Consider the following 20,250-nt stretch of genomic DNA (forward strand, 5'->3'; position numbering starts at 1 on the left):
TGCGTCATGATCTTGCTTTCTAGCATTCTTGTCCTAGTCTGCTTCAGATCCAAAACTGACATTGACACCATGCACTGTAACACTGTCACTCTGTAAGCCTGTTTGTTGATGCTGCTGTTTCTCAAAGATGTCATTCATGGGCAGCTATATCAGAGTAGGAGGATATCATGAGCACTCATAATCCTGGATCTTTATATTTTGGAATGTTGAACCTTTTTATTTTGGTAAACAAGAGAAAATGATTTATTAGATTCAATAAAATGCAGTACTTTAAACCAGTAAGTAAAACCCTGCTCTTCTTTCTGTAATCGGCGATATGGTGCGTTCAGTTTAATCTTAAGCCGTCAATATTGGTTGGCAAGGTTACTCATAGTCAGCACAGCAGCTGGCATATGGTTAAGTAATAATCCAAATCCAATAACATGTATTTCTGAGCGTGAAAAAGTTATATTCTAGTATGAACATAATGTTATGTCACTTATAGAGAATGTTTAAAAAACTAACAAAAAATGACAACCAAATTTTGACAACTCAGTATTTAAAAGGAATTTTAATATCTCAAAAGTCATGTGTGTAATTTTTCCTAAAGGCTTTACTTATACATTATGTACAGTTAAGACTATTCACATAAATGTACTAAAATATTTCATATTGTACCCAAGAGACATGGTAACTTTTATATTTTCATTAAAAAAACAAATTTATCAAAACTTCCCTCCATGGAACCGTATATCCCCATTAAAGGGGAATTCCACTGAACTGACTTTTTTGCAAATGTTTCCGAAAGTTTTTTTTTTTTTTTTTAATGAAGTTGAGTTGAGAAAATGCTATCCTATGACATCATCAAATTGCAGTGCCTGAAATTTCTTATCATGTTCCCATACCAATGTTTAAGAATTTTACATGACTTAAAATATTTATTTGATTTATTAATATAGGCATGGGGACAATATTGTGTATAAAATGTTCTTCAAGCAATTCGGGCAATGCTATATAGGCATGGGTTTGCAACTTTACAACTCCCAACTCAAAAGTCATAAAACAAAAGAAAAAAACTTCTAAGAAATACGTTTTTAAAGATGTCTATTTCAGTGGAATTCCTTATTGAGAGTAAAGAACATTTCTGCTAAAGACGGGGAAACACATGACTGTATTGTTTGACAGTTACTAAATCTATTGATTGCTGTGTGAATAGATTTCTTTGCTGCATGCAGAGCTAAAAGGATTCCCTTCACAAAGCACCAATAATACTCAGGTGTGATGTGTCTGGAGACTGACAGAGACCTTAGTATGCAGTTATGTCTTAATATGTCCCATAGTTACAAACTATAAGCAGAATCAGGAAAACATCTTGGCTTTGAAAAAATCTGCTAGCTATACATATATATATTTATATTTATATGTATATGTATATATATATATATATGTATATATATATACATACATATATATATATATATATATATATGTATACATATATATATATACATATATATATATGAATACATTCATGTATTCATTTCTACCAGTGCAAATAACTTTTAAACTTTTTCGTCTAGATATTAAATCAAAATGGACATAGTAATATAGTACGCAGTCCTATGAAAAGCAAAAAGTATAGTACCTTTGTCCAATAAGAAACAGAACATTGGTACATAAAAATAAAATATAAAAACACTTACACAAACACAAGCTACCATCCTACTGTATTGGTAATAAATCCCCGACTTTTGCCTCTCAACAATAAAAAGCTTAACAGTAATGCAGATTGATTATCAATTTATATGGTACTATATAGTACACCAGTGCATTCAATACTGCACATAAATGTATGAAACACTTTCTGATACAAAAATATTATTCTATAATGCATTACCTTTGCATTGGAACAAAAAATAGTCTATGAACACCAAAACATGATCATAATACGGTACATAAACAGTCCATCTGAAGAAATAAATAACGTAAAAACAGGTGCAAAGATTTCAGAAAAACAACAGCAACAACAAAAAACATTTTTGCAATATTCCAGCGAAAAGTGGCATCCTGCTCACCTCCACGGGTTAAAATTTCCATTTTTACAAAACATTCTGCTTAGCAGCGCAGGTTCCCTTAAGATCAAGTTTTACAGAAACAGACACTTCCCCCCGTGCCTGTTAGAGCCCACAGAGGTTGTGAAGCACAACCCGCTTCTCCACAGAAATACAGTCATCTGCTGCCTCCATGTGGACAGTAGTATTACCACTTGTGCATGTGGTGCAGTCTTCAACGCTCCTCTGCCTAACTGAGCTTTCGCAGTAGTTTCTCTTCTATCAGGCCAAACTGCACACTGACTGACATCTCTGCAATGAACTGTTCACATCCCTCCTTGGTCACCTGCTTACAGTAGCGCAGGTCTATATGGCATATGCTTCCACAGCGCTTGAAGTAGGTCAGCGACTGGTCTGTGACCCTGTTGCAAACTACAGGAAGAAACGAGGTTAGGAGAAAAAGAACCAGTGATGCAGAACAGGTCACCTGTACGGACATGAGCTGTTAAACACATGGATTAATCAATCCTTTAGGATATTCTGGGACTTCAAGCCCAAAGGCTGCATTATGGTGAGCAGTGTTTTGATGTGCTTCAGTTGTGATGAGAGGCAGACAGTGGAGAACATGGAGACTGTTGCACCCATCAGGAAGTCTATTTGCTCCTTCCATAACTGTCCTGTGTTTCATTTAATAGCATTATACTCTCTCTGGAAGACAAGAACCATGGGGCCTGATTATTTATGGCACTTGTTGAACGGCTCCTCTCTTTGTAATAAATGGCAAAATCTATTTTTACTTAATCTCATGCCTCTGAAGGAACAGCATTACGTAGAGAAAAATATTATTTTATTTACATCTATGGAATTGATTTATAAGTTCATTGGAAGCATATTGCCCCCTGTAGACAGAGACAATAATTCATGAAATGTAAAAAAAACAAGAAAAAGTGTGTCGCACACTCCAGCGCCATAGAGAATATTCTTTATTTGTTGACATTTTGGCCCTGCAGCCTTCTTCAAGATCAGGGGTTGATCTTGTGCGCGACACACTTTTTCTTGTTTTTTCCAGTCTACTTCCACTGATCAGCACCTCTCAACTTTTTGGTGTTACCTCTTTATTGTAATTCATGAAATGTATCTCATGAAGTCAGAAATCAGCTATGAGATGGAGCAAGTAGAACGCAGGCAGATTTACATCCAACAACTTGGTTACTTATTTTTTTATTATCACTACAGTCTACAGTGTCACAGTCTGTTCAGCCTCCTACCTGACAAGTTGATGTCAGTGAGGGAGTCTCTGGTGGTCGTCCCTGCAGCTGTCAGGATGTTGACCGACTGGTCAGTGACATGGTTGCAGTAGCTGAGGTCCAGCTTGGATAACAAGGGCATGTAGCGGATGATGAGGCGCAGAGAGGTGTCCGTGATGTCCAGGCCCGCCAGGCGCAGGTCCACTACGTTACGCAGCTTACTCCTGTTGTCTAACTGACCTACAAAGACAAAAAGAGGGCAAGAGGAGAGAGAGAGAGGGAGAAGGAAAGATAGAAAGAGGGAGAGAGAGAGAGGAGCAATCTATTTTATACAGTCAATCTACAGTAATTATATATTTCAACATATGAATTTGCCTTGTGGAGGAAGGCGGGTGTTTTTTTTGTTTTTATTTAATGAAGATTTTAGCTGATCAGCTATCAGCTGATCAACTGGCTGTTTAGAATCATGCAATTTTCCATCATGCAATAGTCCAGTCACTTTCAAACTTTGTGATATTGTTATTGTTTTATAGCTATGATGCTAGATGTGACAGCAGTTTAAAGTCAGTAAAATCAAATAACAGGTACTGCAAGATCTGATAAGACTTTCAGAGAGGAACCAGACGGCACTGAAAATGACACAAACCTAATTTTCTCATGAATTTCCTTTTACAAACAATTCATGATCACTGTTTTAGGCATTAATGCCTCAGATTATTTTGAAACAGCTAGTGGATGGTGGGCTGGTACCTGGCCTGTTGTCTGTAGGAGGCGACAGCAGGTCCCTCATCTGGGCGTCTTTCAGTCCCTCGACCCACTGCACATCCAAGGTGCGCAGCAGAGGACAGCTAGAGGTGCAAAGAGCAGAGACCGCCACCCAGGAGCATCCTGACAGCAGCAGCACACGCAGACCTGCAGCAACAGCAAGGACACACAGCATGTTAGATGATGACAGCTCACTTTTTAAACACAACAAACTGATCTTTTTTTGGGTTCCTCTGTGCATACCTTAAAATCTGTTCCAATGACCACAAACAGCACCATGGCAAGCTAAATATTCTGCAGATTTATCTCAGCTTTCAGTCTGTTAAAGAAAATGTGCCCTATTTTTCATTTTTCCTGTCTCCAGAGTTTTAGATAACCTGAGGGTGCAAAATAAACAATCACAGATGCAATAACTATGCTAATGTAATTACAGTAACTGCATAATCCGGAAAATAAATTTATAAGTAACAAAGAACAGCATCTAAAGCATTCAGGATCCTCTAGGGATACAATTATCTATCTAGGGGAGGATACTCTGTCTCATAATTTAAAAAGTTCTACAAAGACAATAGCCGAATTCTAATTTCCAAAACAAACACAAAAACATTCACATGTATTCAATAGATACATTCTTTTTATCAACACCTAAACATAATACCTAATTGAAAGAATACTCTATTTAAGTTTGCAGTTTTCACCAAGTCAAGTATATATAGTTGTACTGTAGCTAGTTACATCCAGTGTTTGAAAATATTGAAGTTTCTGCTAGTGTTACAACTGTAGCTCATGCTGCGTTTTTTTTTTTTGCTGCAGTGACTTCATGGCTCAAAGGAACAACTTGAAAGTGTTCCCACAATCAAGTGAGAAGGGAGTTAGAGAGGCTCCATGTAGGCAAGGCACCTGGTCCTGATGGCATTAGCCCCAGGGTGCTCAGGTCATGTTCCAGCCAACTAGCAGAAGTCTTCCAGCACCTCTTCAACCTCTCCCCGAGGCTGGAGAGGGCTTCCCTGCGGTGGGAAACCTCCTGCCTGGTCCCAGTTCACAAGAAGGGATACACCAGTGTCTTGAATGACTATAGGCCCGTGGCACTGACGTTTCGTTACACTGGTCCTGCAGCACGTCAGACTCTGGGTGAGAGACGCCCTTGACCCACTCCTTTGTTTGCATACCAGGCCAACATAGGTGTGGATGACGGCATCACATACCTGCTACACAGGGCTTATTCCCACCTGGAGAGGCCAGGAAGCATGGTGAGAGTCATGTTTTTGACTTCTCCGGTGATTTAAATACCACCCAGCTCTTCCTACTTGGGGAGAAGCTCAGAGCGATGCAGGTAGACAACACCATGGTGTCCTGGATTATCGACTATTTATCCGACGGGCTGCAATTTGTCCACCTATGGAGGAGTGTGTCGGACATACTGAAAAGTAGCATGAGTACACCCCAAGCGATGGTTCTATCACCCTTACTGTTCACCCTCTACACCTGAGACTACAGTCATGCCACCTCCATAATCTCCTTTATTGTGGGATGCATCAGTGAGGGCAATAAAGAGGAGTCAGAACTCAGGTTGAGAGCTTCATCAGGTGGGGCAAGGAGAACCATCTGCAGCTCAACGTCAACAAGACAAAGGAGCTGGTAGTGGATTTCCGACGGAGCAGGAAGGCACCGACACCTGTCACCAACCAGGGTGTGGAGGCAGAGATGGTGCTGTCCTTCAAATACCCGTGCGTTCACATCAACAACAAACTGGACTGGACTGACAACATGGAGCCACTGTACAAGAGAGGGCAGAGCAGACTGTTCTTCTTGAGGAGGCTCAGGTCTTTCGATGTATATAACAGACTACTCAACATGTTCTATGCAGCAGCATGCTGGGGAGGCAGCATCGAGGCTGGGCATGCAGGAGAGATAAACAAAGTGGTGAAGCAGGCTGGCTGTGTTGTAGGGCTGAGCCTGGACACCCTGGAGGTGTTAGAAGAAGGGAGAATAAACTCAACTCCATCCTAGACAACACCTCCCACCGCCTCTATGGTGAGCTGATGCAGCTTCAGCCTCCGCCTCATCCCCCCCAAAGTGCCACACAGAGTGCTTTAGGTGCTCTTTTGTGCTGACAACTATCAAAATGCTTCGTGTTCCAAGCAGCTCCACTCTCAGCCAACTAGGAGGGAGCGGAGGCAGGAAAAATGCACCACACTGGACTGACGATACTATACAGACTATCCTGCACTGTTCTCTGCATTCCTAGACTCTGGACTGTAGGTGGACACTTTTCTGTACATATCTGCACACTCTCTGCACATATGACACTTTTCTGATACTGTGACCAGATGATAATGCACATGTGTTTTGTACACTGCCTTTTTTTCTGTGCGTATGGTTATTCTGTCCAGGAGCTTTGTTACATAGGACAGCTGGTAATGCATATATCTGAAAGGCACATTCTGTAATATTGTAATATAATGTTATGTAATATCTGTAATATATTTGTATTTATTCGATAAAGGCATAGTTTCTTTACTGCGCTAGTCTGCAAGCCATGACACATGTATGTACATATAATAATTTTTATTTATATAGAGCTTTTCAAAACAAAGTTACAAAGTGCTTCACAGTAAAGAGAGAAAGGACAGATCCATGAAACAGAAATATCGATGAGGTAAAACAGTAATAAAGTAATAAATTAGAAGTAAAATAAAAAATAAGGTAAAATAAATATACCCAGCCATAGGGATAAAACAAATGGAATAAATAAACAACAGACAAGCCAACAGGATGGAAATGAATAAAGGCAAAGTTTACAAAAAGACTTTATGATAAAAGTAAATTTTAAGAAGAGATTTAAATGTCCCTCTGCAGACTATTAATGTGAATTCAATGCCCAATTTCACATTATGTACACTGTTTACATTCTATTGTATTGCTTTATTGTTTTATAGCCTTTTACTGTTTTTTATTGCTTATTTGTTATATTGCTTTTTTATAAACTGCTTATACTCTGCATGTCTTTTTCTCTTTTTACTTTTGCCACTGCAAATTCTAATTCTAAGTCTAATTTCCCAGCGGGGAACAATAAACTGTCATCTTATCTTCATTTTTCAAACATTTCTCTCTGGAGGTGAATGCCACCAGACCCCCCTAGCTATAATGCGTGTTTGGGTTTTTGTCACCTTTTTGACCCCTGATGTGTTTGCGTCCCTGATATTTAAGTCACACACACACACACACAAACCACTGCTTCGTCAGCAAGCACACTCACCATTTTTTCAGAAAATTTACCTAATCTAGTTTTTTTTTTTAAACTTATTTATAAATCATAATCAGAGTATAGTGTTCTGCTCTGAATTTGTTTACCTGGCAGTCTGTTGATGAGCCAGCTAAGTTGTTTCTTGGAGATGTTGGTCCAGCTGAGGTCCAAAGCTACCGGCTGTCTGCGGATGATGCCACTGAGCATGAGAGGGGTGATGGACTTACAGCGGTTCAGATCGATGTGATCCCAAAGCCTCTTGTCGCAGCACCTGGGGAGGCACACAACAGGTTTAGCACATGCTCACAGAGGGCCGCTGTGTGAAGAGACTCCGCAGGACTCCAGGAGGTTCAGCACATCTCACACTCACCATCTGTTCCAGGTCCTGCAGACACGCATGCAGACACAAAGATCCCTGTGAGTCAGGTGACTGAAGACCGTCATCCACACCTCCCTACGCATTACGTGTGTTTCTCCATCACTCAGGGGCAGCCGGTCAGGCGGGGGGCTGATGGGAGGGGGCCGGATCACATGGCGCTCCATTTGGATACATTTCGGTGGTGACCGGCAGGGAAGTGGGCGGGGGCATATAGGTGTGATTGGCGGGCTTCTGTTCCAGCCCAGGGGCGAGTACCCACGCGGCGTCCCGTTCACCTCCCGCCCCCTGTGGCGCAGCCAGTCACCCAGGTCACTGCTGCCATTATTGAGCGGCCATCTAGGTTTTGGCTCCTCCCCTTCACTCTCAGGCTCGGTCTTTACCGGCCGGTGGTTCTGATTGACCAGGCTGTCCTCTGTTTTCAGTGGTCGTCTGTTCTGACTGGCCAGACCCTCCTCAATTTTAAGGGGCCTGCGGCTCTGATTAGTGGTCGAGTCCTCAGTTTTTAGTGGTTTGCGGTTCTGATTTGTCAAAGAGTCCTCACTCTTCAGTGGTCGTCGGTTGTGATTGGCTGGGCTGTCCTCCATCTTCAACGGTCTGCGGTTCTGGTTGGCCAGACAGTCCTCTGTCTTCTGAATCTCCTGGCTGAACTCCTTGCTCAGCTCTTTGTTGGGGAGGCGGCGGCGCTGCTGGCGAGCCTTGAGCTGCCCAGAACTCTTCTCCTGGGAGTCACCTGATTCGCTGCTGGGGCCGGCTCTGGGAGAGTTGGAGGATGATTGGTCACTTTCTCTGGCTGCTGATGTTCTCAGCAGTGGACTCAGCAGAAGCTTGGCTTTGTCCTCTATACTGCCATCTCTCTCCTTTGTCAGTGCCTCTTCTTCCTCTTCCTCCTCATCTTCCTCTTGCTCCTCTTCATCATCCTCCCTTTTTTCCTTTACATTAATCCTGTCCAGGGAAAATCGGTCTTCTTCTTCACGATCCTCCTGGTCCTCTTCATCATCACCATCATCGTTCTCTGTCTTGATTTGCCGCAGCAGCTTGTGGGTCAACGGATCATCAGGTTTGGAAAGCTTCTTCTGAGAAGAAACAGAAGGAACAGAATTATTTCATTTTTGCATCTCATTTTCAATCATTTTCTCTAAAAGAGTTTTATATTACTTATTCTCAGATGCAGCAAACCTAATGAGACCTGCCTTGTTTGGGTTGGACCAAAAAGGGACTTGATTCAGGCCAAGCATGGGCTTGCCAAACAAAAGATGAAAAATTAATAGTCATCCTAACACACTGCACCAGCTGCAAATACAGACAAGCAAAGTGGATGGAAGATTACAAGAAGAATATGATGAGAAAGCATATTGCTATCAATGCATACGTTCTACACACACTGGAGACTCATAGCCTTACTTATCCAATCCTCTTCTGACCAGTAATGTCTGCCCTTCTGCTCCCTTTCCTATCTTTTATAAGCCCCTCTCCCCCACACCTCTTCCCACCTTTAGAGAATGCAGCTCTCTTTGATTAATTTGAGTGCCCAAGATGCATGTTCCCCTGTTTTGTTTTAATTTGTGCCCTCATTTTCATTATTTTCTGTACACAATTTCATAATTTGTGCAAACAAATCAACACTGTTCAACAAAATGTGTTCATTTTTAAAGCTTGTGTTTCTTTTACAGCTTGAGTTAGCAAGTTCCAAACTGATTTCACCCTCTTGCCATAATTAATTGAATGTATTTTATGGCATTGATTTAGTTAAATTAGCCTGATATTTTGTTGAATAAAGATATATTTAAGCACTGTGGCCTCATAGCAAGAAGGACCTGGGTTTGATTGCCTGGTCCTCTGTGTGGAGTTTGTATGTTCTCCCCGTGTTCATGTGGATTTCCTCCAGGTGTCCTGGTTTCCTCCCACAGTCCAAAGACACGCAAGTCAGGTGAACTGGAAACTCTGAATTGTCCATAGTTTTAAATGGGAGTGTAAGTGTAATTGTCTGTCTATTTGTGTCTTTCTCTACAGAATGGCTATACAGTCCTTTTCCATCCCCCAAAAAAGAAATGCCCAGATATTCCTCCACTTTCCTCCTAGAGATGTCAGGGCTCTGCTCCTAAAGATCTTAGGACTCTGCTCCTGCTTTCCGAATCCCTTCCACTTCCTTTCATTCCCACATTTCTCCATCCATTTTTCTGTGACGTCTGGTCCCTCCTCTCCACACTATTTCCAGAAATGCCACTTTCCTCCCCCGACCTTCCTTGGCACTGTCCGCCAATTGCTGCTGTGGTACCTGAATTTCCCCAAGGGGATCAATAAAGTACCATCTTATCTTATCTTATCTATATCCAGACTTGTGAAATCCCTCCATAAAATTTCCAAAAATGTAAAGTTCCTCCCTCACATTTCCACCTTCCTCCACCTCAGACACAGAGTTGCCAGTATCCTTAAAGTGTTATCCTGTCTAATTTGGGTTATTCTCTACTTTGGAGATTTTTATTTTGTTTTGTTTATGTTTTATTTTTATTATTTTTATTTTACAGTACATTGTAATTGTATTAGGAGTTCAGAATATTTAACGATTATTAAGGCCTTATGAATCTCAACCTTATTCAGGATGACAGGATTACAAACTGATAAGGGTCTTACCTTCTTTTTAACAATGACAGGTTCATCATTGGTGTCGAACAGTTTCCTCTTCTTCCTCAGTGGGTTGTCCTCCAGCCGGGGCCGGGGCGTACCGTCCAGAGACAGCAAGGGGGGGCGTTTCTTCGGAGGCTCCTCATCTTTCCTCTTCGGGATTTCCTCCCGCTCTGTCTTCCTCTTCACTGCAGACGTTGTGATCAAAGTGGTGACAGCTGCTGTAGCCACAATCGGTGGATCCGGCTCCTCTTTTATGTCCCGGCTTAACCGCGGTTCTTTCAGTAGCGACCCGGGAAGGTTAGATGCATACTTAAATCCTGGCCCTCTTTTTTGCTTTAAGGCCAAAAGGTGAGAAAAATGGAAAAACAACTTTATACCTTTTGCTCTTAGGTTTTGAGATATGCTCAATTTTGTCATCCTTTCCTAAATCAAACACATGTAGAATAACATCCACACAGATGCTTACTTTCCCTGTTTTTCCAGCATGGTTGCACTTTGGACACTCCCAGCAGTTTGGCAACTCATCGTTTACTACTCCGCCTGAATCTTTTACCTGAAGAAAAGAGAACGTAGAGAGAGACTGTTAAGTAGTGAGAGACGACAATGAAAGGACACAAACAATGGCTCAACTAGGGCTGCAGCTATCGATTATTTTAGTAATCAAGTATTCTACCGATTATTCCATCGATTAATCGAGTAATCGGATAAGAAATACTTTTGCTTTATTAAAGAGCAATAGTAAATATACAAAAGAGAAAAGCTGTCCGCACGAAGCTGTCCATACGACACTGTGATTTACTGAAAACGAGGTGAAATAATAATTGTTATTGATATTTATTACTAGGCCTAAATATCATACAAGTTCATAAGACTGGCTAATGTACATTTATTTACTATGTTGAAGGGTTGCCCTACACCTGCTGACCCTACTCACTGCAATCAAACTAAACTGAATATACCTGCTGTATTGGACTGGTGCATTTTAGGCTCCAATTGCTACTTACACCACCTGATATTTTGCTTTCTGGGGTATTTTATGCATCACTGTGAGGGGAGTAGGTGTGTGTGTGTGTGTGTGTGTGTGGGGGGGGGGGGGGGGTGTATGTGTGTGTGACTATCATAATAATAACATGAATGAAGCTCAGGCTTTCACAAATTGACTGCAGCATTTTATTTTCTGTGGTTATTTTCTTGAGCAAAACTTAGCTAACTTAGGGACATCATAACTGGCCACCATATTGATTTACGTTCTTAACTAGCCATTACATATAGCCATAATTAACGTGCATTCTTTACTAGCCTTCATCTCATCCCGTTTTAATATTAAGTGCTGACTCCGCCCACCCGGCCAGTTTCGGCGTACGCCGGTAGCAATTACAAGTGGACCCTATCCTACAGTCCCTGCTCTCAGCGGAGGGAAGGAGCTACACTGTGTGTGGGAAGCGCTGTGACCGTCAGACCTCTCTGGATTAGACAAGCAAGTAGAGAAAACCGGCATCAGCCGAACCAATTTATTGCCAAATGCTTTGGGATTCAACACATTAACATTGCTTCCCATGGTCAGAAAAAGTCGGCAGATTTGTCGCTAGTCGCTTTTGAGAAATAAAGTCGCCAGGGGGGTCTGAAAAGTCGCTAAGTCTAGCGACAAAGTCGCCAAGTTGGCAACACTGGATCCGAAACTTTGGACACTTTCTGTCGTTTTCTCTGGCCTGTCTCTTCTCTTCGCCCCTCGCTATTTTCTCTCTCTTTCTCCAGCGCGTTGTGCAACAGTAATAATCATCCGTGCGAAACACTGAGTGTGTATATAGTTATATGGATTAAACGAAGCTTCGATGCAAAGAATTTGCATCGATGATTTTTAGTAATCGAGTTACTCGAGTTTCTCGAGGAATCGTTTCAGCCCTAGGCTCAACTACTCTAAACCTAAAGAATATGGTTTATGTTTGGAAATAGTCGATACTCAGCAGCAAAAACACTAGTGTTGAGTAATTCACCTTAAGACAGTTAGGATGAACAATCTCATTGCAGATGGAGCACTCCATGAGCATGAGGTTAAACTTCTCCTCCTCGTCCTCCACTGTGTCCTCCTTCCCTGCCTCTCCACAGACCAGACACACCGCTGTGTGGGGCAGGACAGGCTGGGGAAGAACACAAAATAGGCTGAACGGGAGCTCGCTGTATCAAATTATTATACTCATGGGCAGAAAACTCTTATTTGGTGACAGTTGTGATTGATTAGATAGGTACAACATTTCCAATCACTGAAGGTAGAAAAGTGTTTACAATGTTGCACTCAAGCTAGCAGTGATTTTTTTTGTGTATGCTGCCTGAGGATTAAACAGCATAATAACACTAATACTGATAGATGGAAGTTGCAAGGAGTCAGTACTGTGTACTTGAATCTCTCTCAAGGCAAAAAACAACATCGGAATATAATTTAATGTTGTCTAGTTAAGCAAGCTGAATGTTTGTTATTTTTATTTATAGAGGATCATTTTCAATGTTCCTCTAAGGAGTCACTGATAAATGCATTGTTGTTAAAATTTACAGGAAATAGAATTTAAGAATTATAAAATTTCACTGTCATGTCCTACCACCACCCAGTCAGTATTTGTCAGCAGGACTCAACTCAGAAACCAGAAAACCAAAACTTCAGGATCTCAGCTTCTTTGCTGTGTTCTATCTGCCTTGGATTTGGTGTCAATTATTATAAAATTTATTATTATTATTATTATTTATCACATGTATCATTACTTATTACTCACTTTATTTAATACTTACTTGAACGTAGGGTTGCTATTCTTTATCACGCTTGTATTGAATGTAAACCCTTGTAAAATGTAAGAGGGTAAAATGAGGAACTCAGGTCACAACTGAAATATGTAAGTGACCTGATCCTGTTTCCTCAGTCACTCCAGATATTTCAGCTATGCCACAACTGAACTGTGGACCAGAGTTGATAAATGAAATAAAAAGACAGACTCAAGTGTAACATGGCCTGGGTATACTGAGGCAAAGCTTTGTATTCTGTTTGTCTTCAAAGAGTATGCAAATATGCAGCATGATCCTTATTACTGAACACATTTACCACACTGAAATGATTCCTTGCTCTGCTGATCATGCAATTAGGAACCATGTAATTACAGTATATATCATAAACACAGTCCAAATGTTATTATAAATATTTGGTGTCACCACCCCATTAGGAAATGTTCTGCTGTCGCCCTCAAAGACAGTGTGTATGAGAGCATGACACTATGCAAGAATGTTTTAATAGTGTATGACTGTTTCAATAGTGAATGCATGAGGTTTAAATAATGTATATGAAAGCATTTTAATAGTGTTCATGACAATGTTTCAATAGTGTATATGAAAGCATTTCATTACTTTTTTCAACAGTAGGTGTTTCATTACATTTGACTGTATAGGCACCTCATATGTATTTGAGAGGTAAAATATGTGCATGCACAAGGTAAAGTTTGAATTTTGTCCTACACAGCACCTCATTATAAAATGTATTATGATCTCCAGTCACAGTCACAGTTTCAATCTACTCCAATTCATGGGCAGTGTGACATCACAGATTAAGAGGCAGGGCAACCTCTTCTTTATTTTTTGTAGCTGTGGGAGACAATAGTGAGTGTTCAGCATGAAATACTGAAATCAGTGGAAACTCATTTTGTCCTCTATTCATATTATTCAATTCTGTGAACAAATAGTAATGTTCATATTTAACGGACAGACACGAGCAATGATTATTGCAATGTGTATAGTAAAAGAAAATGCATAAAACACCATGAGAACATTATGAGTGGGGAACTTACTGCAATGCACTGCCTCATGATGCAGGACTGTTTCATACGGCCTGGCCCGCCAAACTTCTTCATGTCTTTACAGAAGTGGCACTCTCCACACTCCGTACGCAGGCATGCCTCACACTTCCGACAGCGCGTCCTTCTCCTCCTGGCACCAGACGTTCCCCGACTAGCTGACAGTTTGACTGCTGATGCAGGGGAAGCTGCCATCTTAGGTTTGGGCCGGTTGGGAGGCCGCGGCTGAAAGGACGAGGAGGAAAGAGAGTCAAGTATCTTATAAGATCAGCCTACAAATATTTGACAGCTAGGACTCCAACTGTCAGATGAAGCAGTTTAGTGACACTTGATGCTTGCAGGCCTGGATGAATTATTTTAAAATGTTAAGTATCTTATACTTCTACATTTTAAGTATCTTGGTTGAATATGCCAATATAAGTGAGTTGATTTCTTATCTAATTAGTAATAGTTATGAAGCACATTCCTACGTACAAAGTCAAAAGCAGCAAGCTTGCATCATTTGATTTCAAAATGAAGACATAGTCAGGAATCAAAGTCTAAGTCTCTCACCAGAAACTAAATGCTTAACACTGAACTATACTATTATTGTAAAATTTGAGTGTTGTTACCAAACTTTTCACATGTCAAAGCTGAAAGCAAGAGCAAGGCCTCGAGCTCTTTTATTTTATGATTCCTTATAATCTCTTAGCAACATGCACTATGCCTAAACATTAACCACTTACAACAGAGTTATGTAATAAGTAAAGGCAAAAGTTCAAATATTCTGTAATATTCAAATGAAGTCGGCATTAAATGGTGGAGCTCGGGGGGACTTCCTTGATACTTCCTTTGGCTCTGAGTCAATAGTCTGTCCCAAACACAGACACATGCAAAAAAAAGGGCCCATACCTGCGTTCACACATGCACACACATACATACATACATACATACATACTCACAAACACACATCTGATCAAAAAGTGCTATGCATACATTCTGCACGGCTGCTAAAGCACAAGACACTGGAGCTATACAATAAACAAAAACATCCAGAATGTCCCTGAAGGGGTTTTCCATATTCAGCAGTTCCCTTCATGGATGTTTCTACTTCAAAGAGACACTGCACTTACGACCACCTTTCACACATAACATGGATCACTAGGACATATTATTATGTGCAACTGATTTATTACAGTACACACAAAATATGCTCTATTTAATAGAACTGGGTAATGGAGAAGAGATGCTTTTGATCTTCATCGTTACTGTCCTTGCATTACATATTCTGTTCCCCCTCCCTCCATTCTCCACATCCTCAGTCTCAGAACGCAACCAGAAAGTAGGTTTTGTAACATCAAAACCACTTACAGTGCCTTTTTTGAAATAACAAATTAGACCTTGCATTAGGAATTCAGTGAAATATTATGTCATAATGTTGTCAGCGATTGCCGCGTGGGAAAAGCAGAACGAAGCTGAGATAAATTACAACAAGGAATGCAAAAGAATACAGCTTTGGGAAATGAAGATCTGATTTCTGTGGTAACATCGGCAGTGCAGATTTTCCTAGCATCAGCATAGCAACAGCCGCGTCCCATTCCCTAACAGAATAGTCTATGACACACAGAGACTTGTAACCAATAAGAACTGTAATGAGACACCCAAACTGAAAAAGAATGGAGGCTCAATCCTAGGCACATTAGAACAATTTATTACAACAGTGGCCATGAAAGAGAATGACAGAGGTAATCAGATATCCAGTCAACAGACAGGATTAGAGTGAGATATTGGGGGGGTAGGGCTTGTGTAATCTGTATTGGGGTATCCGTTGGGATTATAGACAGGCCGTCTGTGCCAGAAGAACACTGAAACAAGAACAGAAACGCAACCAAAAGAAACCAAGTACTGCGGCTAAAGCTTCATGATCTGTACCCCACCTTCTTCCTAGTTCCAGTGGGTCCCAGAAAACAAGTCAATGTTTTGCCTATCAGCCTATGGTCAATTAGCTAATATCAGATTACCTCAAATAACAGGCTTGACAGCATAGTGTATATGGGTTAAGTGCATACGACCGGCCAGGTGACCGCATAACTCAAACCACAAATCTAGGAGGCCGAAGGAAAACTCGCCCAACACAAGGGAAGAGGTTCCACATAGCTGTCCATATTGTCCCCTAAATCCCTTCCCCCCTCCCCCCCCTGTCTGATAAGTAGGTGATCTCCACAGCAGACATCTCGCTGGGACTCGGGATGAAATGACAGGAGAGGTTAACAACAGCTTCGTCACAGAAATGAACTGCCTCTTGTTACAGGTCCTAAGTGACCCATCACTCTCAGTTGCTACCCTCCATCTCAGGAAGCAAGGAGAGTTCACTTTGGGACAAATATTTTTTAGAAAAATGCGTAAGCCATCTTGACAACAAAGTAATGTCACTGGTAGCAGCAGCTCAGCCTGCAGCAGTGTGGTTAAAAGAAATTATGAAGATATGGTAGTGATGTACACTGTGTATACTGTACAGCACAGCTCTTCATTCGGGTACATCCAAGCAATAAAGAGATGAGTACAAGTGACCAACTACTAATTCCTTGTCTCTTCAGAGCTTGTTCAGCTGGGGAATGCGAACAGGAGCAGACACTACAAAGCGTACACTGACAGTTTATTAGAACCCCTCATGTTAAGAGTGGAACACAGTGGAAATCAGTTACTGTACATCAGCTAAACATCACCCACAAACACACTTAAAAGACAGAGCATACAGAGCACAGACTGCACAAACAAGTCAAGTTATTTTAAACTACACTGACTGTATCAGCAGCAAGACAGAGGAAGTTTGAAATCAGATAACTGGTTCAATGTACAAATAGCCCGTAATCATGAAGTCTTCTATCCATCTGAATGATGTCATTCATTACTCTACATAAGTCTCACATTGCAATACACCAAACACAGTATCCAACTGTGCTGTCCAAAGTCTATAGTGAAATACATAGACCATGGTCCCCATTTAACGTCATTTTTACTGTAACTGAAATGCTTGGTTTTGCTACAACTTTATTGGAAAAAAAGAGCATAGCAATTTGAAATGTTTTCGTATTATTTGCATTAAAGATTTTACAAGGTTGCTATAATTCACTTGTTGACAAGTACTTTGGCCTTTTTCTTGAATGATTTGAGGAATTTTCTGCAGTAAATCAGCAAGAAATTATCAAAATCGCTATTTACAATCACCTTGGAATATCTGGTAGGTAAAATTTTGGGTTCAGATTCCTTCAGGGATTGCTTTCCTGTTAAATCATGTAGGGTGCATATGGTGTAAATGTGATGCTACACTGGAACACTATATTTGTAGATTTAAAAATGAGCTCAGATCTCACAGATATATTTAAAAGGGAAAATTAAAAAGTGTTCTCATATATTTACAACCTTTGGCTGGCATGTAAATCAAAAGCTATCAGGACTGTGGAGTAAAAGCAAGAGTATTTTCAATGTGTGCCGTGCCAGATCTTAGATGGTTAGCTTGATACCATTTAGCTACTGTTGCAATCAGTTAAAAGCTCTGCTACTTTCCTCAGCCAGAGTGTGCAGACCATGCTGTTAAGATGCTGAGATGATGACACTTTCCACATGGGGATTCTGATAGCTGTATGAATTCACAAGCTGTCCGGTTTAGTGCTAGAGGCTGCAACAGTGAGCCAAGTTATGCATGTAATATGTATGTAATGCATGCAATGTTTGGTTGCTTTGCACCAAGAGGCAGGTATGAAAAGGCACTGACATCAAACCAGGAAGTTATCAGCTTATGCACATGGTCAATTTAAAACATTGCTTTGAACAATTCCACTGAAGCAAAGAAATCTTCCTAAAATCTGATGTGACAAAAGTAACTAAACTATATTTTAGGCTAGATACAGAACCTTCATAGTTACTAAGCTTGCAGTAGACATTCTGCAAGCAATATAAACTGTGCTGCAGATAAATCTTATTTGTGACATGCTTGAATTAAAGCAAAGACACAGCCTTGTTGAACTGTAACATCAAGAACAGGTGCATTTACATGACCAGAAAAAATAGGGAAGAAAATGTCTTATGGCATTTGTCAAAAGATCAAAATAATTCATTTGTATTCAATGTTTTGTTAACACAAATGTGGCCAGTGGACTGATGTAAGGGGGTGTGGTTCAGATGTGTAGAGGATGTTGTGTACAGTATGTGGGAGAAGGATATAAGCTAACTAAACAAAACACGTTTCTTGCTGTGTAAGCCATATCTTATATTGCACTGCCATGACAGCTACACTGAACAATATTTTGAAATTCAGTTCCACAACTATGCTTTCTCATGAAGAAATATTGGCCCAATAATCTAACAGCTTAATTGTTTTACTGTCAACACATATTTCAACATGCTTAGACAAGCACATACAATGAAACCATGAAGGATTCATCTTCTGTATCTGCTTGAATTCTCTCATTCTTCTGGTTCATCTGTAATGTCTCCTCTGAAACAACCAATAGCTGCCCTGAGGTTCTGAGCTGTATAAACAGACCCTTCTTTTCTCTTGCTGCATTTACCTGCCAAACACACACCCAAACACACACGCATGCACACACAGAGCACGCAAACCTATCTATAAACCTTGCAACAAAAGGCTTAAAGGAAAAGACCAAGCAGAATCTGTGTATTTATCTCCAGGTGGCTCCATTTCCTCACTGCCCTCTGATGCTGCACAGTCCTCTCTGTCTGGCACAAGCATTCCTCTGGTGGCCTTACTACGCCTGCCTGCAGGGGTTTAGTGTGCTAACCTGCTCAGCGTCTGAGTCGTAGTCCTCATCATCAGCGCTCAGCGACATGGCCATGGCTGGTTTTTCACACACCGTCCAGCTCACAGCAAACTGACATGGCTGCAGTCTCCTCCTCCTTCTACTACTGCTACTGCTGTCTACCCTACAGCCCTCCCTCCTGCTCCACAGCTCCACAATACCACAAGCAGATGTAGGAAACACAGAGCAGCAGAGCGCCGAGGAGCCTGCCTCATGAATATGGACCGGCTCCCTGTAAAAGAGGAGGAGCACCGGGGGGCAAAGGACCAATGGGAGGCCGCTGTACATATGATACGTTAGAATATGTACTGGGGGTGTCAGTCTCCCTCCAGTGAGGAGAGAGCATGCAGAAACGGTGTAGTCATATTCATGAGCGGTATCACAGGGCAGGGAGAGCAGGGTCAGTGCAGCCAATAGAGACAGATGGCATCTCATTACAAAAGACGAACACAAAGAGGCCCCGCGACCAGCAGCTGGCCTTTGGGGCGACGGGTGGGGGGTGATCAAGAGGGTGATTTTCATGAAACCAATAGAAATATTTCCATATGTTAATATATAACGCATCCCGCCCTCCCACCCCCTGTTAAGTATTCTCTGCCTGTTACACAGTTCATGCATTTCTTTGGAGCATAGATTATGAATAGAAAATCCAATAAACTTCAATATAGTCCTTAGGGTAGTGCATGTTAATAGACAGAGATAATCTCTATTGATTTACAATTTACAGCTTAAATACTTTTGGCTAAAATATTGCCCAAGGACATGTTTGTCCTTACCATAATATATATATTTCCGTAAATGATGGTCAAATGGTGTGTTTTTTTTTAAATAACGTTTTAGTTTTTATAATGCACTACAAATAAGAACATAAAATGCACACTTTTTGTTTACTATTATTAGTTTGTTTATTATCTTTCAGTAGTAGTCTTTTTTAACCATCCTTAACCAAATTTTGGTTTTGCTCATGCCAGGTTCCACATGTTTAATGGTCATTTCTGCTATAGAGTATTTGTTTTTTTAAAGTTACTAATTGCTTTATATGTAATATTAAGTTAAGCAAAGGACGTTAAGTAGTGATGACAATTTTTTTTTCACCCTATGTTTTGCCAATTTATTTAAAGGGCTTTCATTTTTGTAATTTCATTTTTTTATTTGTTGTTACCCTTCAGTATCAGTTTCACTGTTTCAACAGTGCCAACATCTATATCACATGCAGCTTGCACACAGCTGTCCACAGTGTCTTGCACTCCTCTTTTTTATTTTGTACCACATTTTAGTACGTAGTGTGAAACTCTGTAAGATGTCAATATGTGCCTGCATCAATTTCA

The 20,250-nt window shown here is 40.8% G+C and overlaps 1 protein-coding gene across 1 annotated transcript in view; it reads right to left on the reverse strand.

Annotated features, from left to right (window-relative positions):
- Positions 1–1,561: 1,561 nt before the first annotated feature.
- Positions 1,562–20,250, reverse strand: part of kdm2bb (lysine (K)-specific demethylase 2Bb) — a 34,319-nt gene continuing 15,630 nt past the window's right edge. Inside the window, exons 13-21 of the mRNA XM_078286332.1 lie at positions 14,118–14,348; positions 12,288–12,431; positions 10,742–10,846; positions 10,300–10,626; positions 7,660–8,741; positions 7,397–7,560; positions 4,028–4,189; positions 3,299–3,517; positions 1,562–2,462 (exon numbers count right to left, since the gene is read on the reverse strand). Of these exons, the coding sequence (XP_078142458.1) occupies positions 2,281–2,462; positions 3,299–3,517; positions 4,028–4,189; positions 7,397–7,560; positions 7,660–8,741; positions 10,300–10,626; positions 10,742–10,846; positions 12,288–12,431; positions 14,118–14,348 (2,616 nt within the window). The 3' untranslated portion in view covers positions 1,562–2,280. The remainder of the gene's footprint in view (positions 2,463–3,298; positions 3,518–4,027; positions 4,190–7,396; positions 7,561–7,659; positions 8,742–10,299; positions 10,627–10,741; positions 10,847–12,287; positions 12,432–14,117; positions 14,349–20,250) is intronic.

This window comes from Centroberyx gerrardi, chromosome 2 (genome assembly GCF_048128805.1).
Source record: "Centroberyx gerrardi isolate f3 chromosome 2, fCenGer3.hap1.cur.20231027, whole genome shotgun sequence".
In the NCBI taxonomy this organism is placed as follows: Eukaryota; Metazoa; Chordata; class Actinopteri; order Beryciformes; family Berycidae; genus Centroberyx; species Centroberyx gerrardi.